The following is a 6711-nucleotide window of genomic DNA, read 5'->3' as shown; positions in this document are numbered from 1 at the left end:
AGTTCTGGCTGTCCTGCAACTCACTCCTGTCGACCAGGCTACTAGCACACTTGTGATTTTTTACCAAACTCAAAATATTCCTAGGAAATCGTGTATGATTGCTTATATCTTGCATACATATTTGATTTGACATCTCAGTTTAGGAATTTTACTGGAATACCTAAAAGTATAGGATACATTAACTATATAAAGCAAAAACCTATTAAAAACACAGTCCATGTTTGGCCATGTAACACCGCTGCTAGAGTGCTTACATCCATGAAGCTCTAAGTTGGATCTCCAGCCTAGCATAAATTAGGTGTGTGTGGCGGTGCAGGCCTGTAATCATAGCACTTAGGAGGTGGTGGCATGGAGAATCAGAACTTCCAGGTCATTCTTGACTACATAATGAGTTTGAGGCCATTCTGGGCTACGCAACACCCAAAGAATTCTATAATAGTTTGTTTTACCACCTACATCCAAAGTGTTTTTCTGGAGAAAGAAGTTACAAACAATCCATGTGTTAACACAAGGAATTGAAGTTTGGCCTATATTTAGTAAGAGTTATAGATGTCGTAGGTCGTGTTTACCAGCATTGTTAAAGCAGTAGCAATGCTATCCAACTGCTTCTGCCACCACCACTTGCAATGCTCCTATTTTCAATTTAGATGCCATTACACCACAGAACCGCTATTCATATACTGTAAGATTGCTTTCGCGGGCAATGACAAGTTCTTGAAGAAGATACATTTGTTTCAACGTACCTGCACAACTTTGGCTTCTCCATTTTCAGAGTTGTCCATGTTGCACGCCTCCTGAACATCCTGGGGCTTGCTTTCAGGAACTACCACGGCACCTGCATCCTTGTTTTCTTCCAATGTAACATTTGTGGCCTTCATTTTCTGTCCAGCAACACAAAAATCATAAAAACACACAATTTAGCTGCCATGTTAATTAAACCACCAGGGTTACACTATGGCTGATAAAATAATTTACAAAGAGTTTTAGAATACTACACATAAATCTCATAAAAATAAAATGAATGCATGAGTCTTTCAGTGTTACCCCAAAAGCAGTATTAAAAATAAATTGTTACCCTGATGTAAATGAAAGAAATCTGCTTTTATGCTGACTGCAATGAGAAATAAAAGTTAGTGTTCACCGAAGTCCAATTCCCAGCATCAGGTTAGACCAATAAATTGAATGTCTCATACCAAAGTCAGTTTATTGCTGTCTTGTCTAATCATTAGCAATAGGGTTGTGTTGATTATAAAGTCTCCATTGGTAGTAATTAAGAGAAATGTCATGTTAGTGAGAATATCATCTTCAACACGTCTAGAGGAGACCATCATGGGATGCAGCTGTTCTAACCGCTATATGTGTAAGCTGTCTAGTTCCTTGACCTTTTTTTTTTGATTTGGCTATGAGAAAGTTCTTTGCTTAAGTGTACACACAGCAGGAAGATCATTTATTTAAGATGCCAGAGAAATCTTGAATCCGAGATCTTCCAGTTATCTAATGTTTTTTTGAGGAAAGGTATGACTCTTTCAGATTCTGCTTTCATATATGAAAAGATAGCAAGACCCACTACACAGGGGCATGTTACAAGGGTCAATTGAGAAAATGCCTATGTTAGATATTAAATGCCGCACCATACAGAAAAGCTAGTACTCTGTTAACCAATGAGAACCAGAGATTTGAGAAACAGAAACAATTTTCAAGTGTGTGATTACACTATACCCAACGCGATTTATTCCTATCCTTTTTTTCCCTTCCTCCCTCTCAGTGCAACCCTAGGGAGCACGGCATCAATGTGTAAGCTGACTGATCATCAAAAAGCACTTAAGAATTTTTAAATGACAAATACCCAAAACAGCTTACAAAAACGATCATCGTTGGTTGTGCCTTCAGTCAGAAAATGGCAAGATTAGATGATGTCAACAATTCTTTTATTGTCCAGGGCAGAGAGCGCACAAACGCAGTGGCCCCACTACCACAAAATATGCAGTCGCGTTTCCCAGACTGGGGGCAATGGCAGGGGTCAACACATTAGGAGTGCGATGATGAGCCCCTTCCTGGGCAAACCACCGTAGTGATCATGGCATCTCCCCTGCCAAGTAAGTATTCAAATATTCTTGTGGTGCGTTTTTCTTTTTGTGGGGGAAGGATTTATTTATAGTCTATCGTCTAGGGAAGTCAGGGCAGAAACCTGGGGACAGGTGCTGAAACAGAAGCCACGGAAGAGCGGTGTTTACGGGATGGCTCTCATCGAGTATTCTTTATAGCTTTAATCTTTTCTGATTTCTGTAATTCAACCAATTGTTAGGGGAAAATTGTGTAATAAAGCAATTAAAAGTTAACTTAATATTGATTGTATGTCTCTTTCAGCCTGTCATTAAGTATAACATCCAAGCACGGGCGTCTATATAAAACCATCTGACTCCATTTAAAGCACTTCCTGAAGTAGGATCAAATATTAGTTGCTGCTATTATTATAATGAACTATTGGGTTACTGTAGTTTATGACCTTTGTTTTCCCAGGAATATTGGTATTTTAGCGACTAAATCTTAAAGGTATATACATTTAATGCGTCTACCTACCAACATTTTCTATTTTACATTTACAATACTGTGTTCTAACTACCAAATAAAAATGCTAAGACTCAGCTGCCAATCCCAAAACACTGACAGATGTTTACCACCCAGTAGAGCTATACGTACGGTACATTGTATTTCTGGGTAAGCAAACTATGAAGAAAACAAAAAGATTCATTGTGCACACGTTTACAAATTATTTCTTTAAAAAAACACATTTTCTTCAATGTCAGAATTTTAATATTTACCCTTGGAGTTGATGCTCTTCTCGGTTTCAACTCTGGTATAAAGGGCACAGGCATCTGCATCAGAAAACACCATTATATAAGAAAAGAGAAAGAAATCATATTTGAAGAAAGCACTAGCAATGAAATCTATGAGCATGATTTAAACTAAGTACTAGGGACAAAAAAAAAACCCTTTTCTTTAATGCATAAAGTTTCTCAAATAACCATTCCAAATAAGCCTTGAATTAAACATAATATTATGTAGGATTCCCTGATTCTAAAACCTCCATTACATGATACTTGAGCAACATTTTACAAAGACCACTTACAGCAGACAGTCGGGCTGATCTTCTCTTTGGCTGGAAATGAAAAAAGAAAACAGTCAAAAGAATTATGAATGTACAAATCTGGAATTATTTTTATTGAGAAAATATTTGGTGTAACACTGTATAAATGTTGGTAGTACGGAAGTGATTATAAATTTGGTTAAGAACTATCAGTAGATACCTCTGACCCCCTGGGGCCCCTTCCTATGGTAAAGAGAATAAAATCTACAATAAGCTTCTTTCACTGAACTAAATCAGCGAAGTTGCTGTTATTGAGTGAGGGGCACGTTTTAAAATGAACATACCTTTCTGCTCGCCAACTGATCAAACAGAATTTAAGCCTAAGAAGGTGCTCTCTGGATCTTATATCATAACAAGCACAGTAAGACCCTAGATTCCAGAAAGTCTGTCATTTTTATTAATGTACTTTTAAGAGAGCATTGGCACACACAACATTAGTAATCATTTGATACAAATATAATCACCAACATTAAATTTTACATAATTATACGTCTTTAGTTTCTAAAATGGGTGCGTTTCTTTTCAGAGAAACTCACAAACTAAGGACACTCACCTCCTGACTGGCATCGCTTGCAGCCTATGTAGAGGGAGAAAAAAAATGATATAGGGTAATCAATATAAGCACGTAGATCAAAACATATAGCCGATGGATTAGAATTACGACTTTAGCCACTTGTTACTTTTTTCCTGGGTTCCCGCTCCAGCAGCCACGTGTTGTTTTCTAGCAGCTAGCTATTCCACATCTGCTGTTTTGGTAACAAGAAACGTGCACCAAGTTGCAAGTTCATACTCAAGACCCTTTTACAAAGAGTCAGTGTAACCTTTTTGTGTAAATAAGGTCTCGTAAAAACAAGCCATTTTCATTTTGAAATCCACCTGCTCTAAATGTTAAAGCCAAAACACAAGGGTTGGGGCGGGACGAACGAAGGCGGAGCTTCTTGCAATTTCCCTCTCTTGCCTCCTGTTTGCAGTGCAATTGTATCTATCTGACCTGCTCTGTTGATTATGGACTATTTTCCTCCCCAAATCCTGCATACGAAACACCACCACCACCATACTTTCAAGAAAGAATGTCTTTGTTCTAACGTTAACGTTTTATTCGGAGAAGCAGGCGGAGGAGGATTTTAAAACTTCCCGCCACTACCTGCTACAAGGTTGCTGTCAGCTCTGCAAAAAAGCAAGATCCATTGCACAAGCCAAAAAGAACCAGGCGGGAGCCTCGGCGAAGGGGGTGGTGATTAGAAACAATTGCTTTCGGTATCGGAGTAGCCCTTTACCCTGGGAATTACCAGGCTATTATTTCGCCGATTCATACAGCCTCATTTCTATGTTCTATGGAATACGGAAGGCGGACGGATTCACCAGAAGATAAGAACAATTATAAGGCTTTTACATTAACACAGTGTTTTACGATTTCACCAAGCAATGAAACAGCACTCCATTTTACTTATAAGAGACTCGGGAGGAAAAAAAGGAAACACAAACGCTGAGCGTCAACTTATTTCCTATCTATGCGGAGACAGGAATTTTGAAGTGAGGTTTACAGGAGACCTGTAGCCCTCGGTAGCTCAGATCAACTCCCCAATGTCTAAAGTGAACAAATCTCACGGCGCCCCACCATCGAACGCTGGCTGTAGTTTCTCGGACGCGGCTCTCTAATCACCTTTCCACCTTTAACTAGAGAGTTCCGAGAGTGCCAAATCTTTCAGATCTAAAGTTTCTAATTACAGCGGTGAATCTCTCCCTTCTCTAGGACAGTTTGAAGTCTGCGCCGCCTAATGGCACAGTATTACCATTGCATAGCCATCTGGCATGACAAGAAGTGGAGGAGGGAAGAGGGGGAAAAAAGGAAAAAAGAAAACGGAAAGAACAAAGGCAAAAAAAAACCAAGAGAAAGCTGGGGCTTTCGTTCTCCCAAACGAGACGATTCCCGGAGAAAAACTGGAGGTAGAGGAGGAAGCTGGCGCTGGAAGTATGGTTGGGAGAAGAGTTCTCCAATAGGGTAAGCGGAGGAAGGGGGGTGGGGTAGGAAGCGACAGCACAGCGCTATGGCTGTTTGTAATTCAGCATGGAGACACCTCTCAAACGATTCTCTCCCTTAAACAAAACAAGCCAAAAGTGAACTACCAGTTGCACACGAGACCTTTCGAAACCAAACACAGACGGCTCGCTACCTTTCCCTCGCCTTCCATTCAGAACATCACAAAATCGAACTAGAAGCCAAAATGCTCTTTCAAAAAGATAGAAATCTCTGCCGTAGGAAATATGTATTTCGGCAGCTAATCTCCCGTCTATCTTCCCATTTCACTTACCTTTCTTTTGGGCATTGTTGCAGCTCTCCGCAGGAGATCCTTAGGCAGGAGGGAAAAATGCCGAGAGCAGTCTCCGTCTGACCGCTCCGCGAGCGACTGAGTTTTCAATGAACTAATTGCAGCACGATATGTTCTCGCGTCCCCCCTCCCCCTAAAAAAAATCTCTCGTTATTGGCAACATTAAACACGCCAAGACGCAACCAAACTACGTGAATGGCTAGCCGAAGTGGGAGCCAGGTTGGAGTGACAGACTGTCAGGCCAATCAGAGGAGGTGGCCGGTTCGGAAGGCGTGGCTCGCGAACTTGCCCGAAGCCCTCGTACGCTGCCGGCTTTGACTGCCTCTGGGGTGCCGGAGTCCATGCACTTAGCAGACGCCTAGTGCTCCAACGTGACCAGCAGGAAATCCAGTTTTTTTTTTTTTTTGCCTTTTCACCCTTTTATGTTTTAACGACGAGCGAAAGCTCAAACAGTTGTTTTTTTCCACGATCTCCAACCCCCACCCCTTCCTTCTTCTTCGCGCGAGGTGGCGGGCCCTTTTGAGACTGGATTGAGCCAGAGCTCCCGTCTTTCCCAGTTAGCAAGAGGGTGAGGTTGAAGTGACAGGAGCACCCGTTTAGAGATCAGAAAAAAAAAGAGTGGGAACGCTTCTGGTCGTGAGAACTTCCCGCCAAAGCTGAACTGGTCCCGGCTTTAGAAGGGTGCCAGAGCTACGCGCCTCCCGCAGGTGGAGAGTAGCAATGTGGGACCTGGACGAGCAGGACGCTCCAGCAGGCCGCCTACCTTCTAAAAGAACCATTACCCCGGCTGGAGGGAGTCCACCAAAAATTGAATGGGGCCACGCGGGAAGTCTTTAATAGCAGATTTCTACCCGAAGGGAAATCATTGACTTTAATGGTTTTTTAATTCAAAAGTGATATTTAAGATTATATACAAAGCAAAACAAAACCATTCCTTATCTTCATTACTGAAACTTGAGGTGTCGCCTTACTTTGATTTGATTTTGCTCACAAACGTGCCCCCTAAACATATTCTAGTCTCAGGCAGTGTTTAAATGGTAGTTTACTGTCTTGAGAATCTTCCATTTGTCTTCTGGTGTCAGAGTCTGAGACCTTAAACGTTTGGAGAAAGTAAAGAATATAATGCCTAGAAAAAATTCTGCTTAAAACAGGAGTGCTGAGGGCTGCTAATTGTTACTGGAAGTAAACGTAAGCAGGCAGGTCTGGTCTCCGCAGCTTTTTTTTTTTTTTTTT

The 6711-nt window shown here is 41.3% G+C and overlaps 1 protein-coding gene and 1 non-coding gene across 3 annotated transcripts in view; both read right to left on the bottom strand.

Moving 5' to 3' along the window:
* The window catches only part of Hmgn5 (high mobility group nucleosome binding domain 5), an 8969-nt gene extending 3229 nt beyond the window's left edge, over nt 1-5740 (bottom strand). The window contains exons 1-5 of one of the 2 annotated variants that reach the window (XM_005366723.3): nt 5461-5740; nt 3702-3725; nt 3131-3160; nt 2823-2876; nt 744-881 (exon numbers count right to left, since the gene is read on the bottom strand). In XM_005366723.3, the coding sequence (XP_005366780.1) occupies nt 744-881; nt 2823-2876; nt 3131-3160; nt 3702-3725; nt 5461-5475 (261 nt within the window). In that variant the 5' untranslated portion in view covers nt 5476-5740. Of the gene's footprint in view, nt 1-743; nt 882-2822; nt 2877-3130; nt 3161-3701; nt 3728-5460 lie in introns of both variants that reach the window. The other variant, XM_013353604.1, reaches the window with a different exon arrangement.
* On the bottom strand, nt 1941-2104 carry LOC113458270. The gene has a single exon (XR_003378665.1). It is a non-coding gene; the product is annotated as a U1 spliceosomal RNA (small nuclear RNA).
* Nucleotides 5741-6711: the final 971 nt, after the last annotated feature.

The sequence above is a fragment of the Microtus ochrogaster genome, unplaced genomic scaffold, assembly GCF_000317375.1.
Source record: "Microtus ochrogaster isolate Prairie Vole_2 unplaced genomic scaffold, MicOch1.0 UNK13, whole genome shotgun sequence".
NCBI classification, from domain to species: domain Eukaryota; kingdom Metazoa; phylum Chordata; class Mammalia; order Rodentia; family Cricetidae; genus Microtus; species Microtus ochrogaster.
This window is presented reverse-complemented; position numbering and strand designations above follow the sequence as displayed.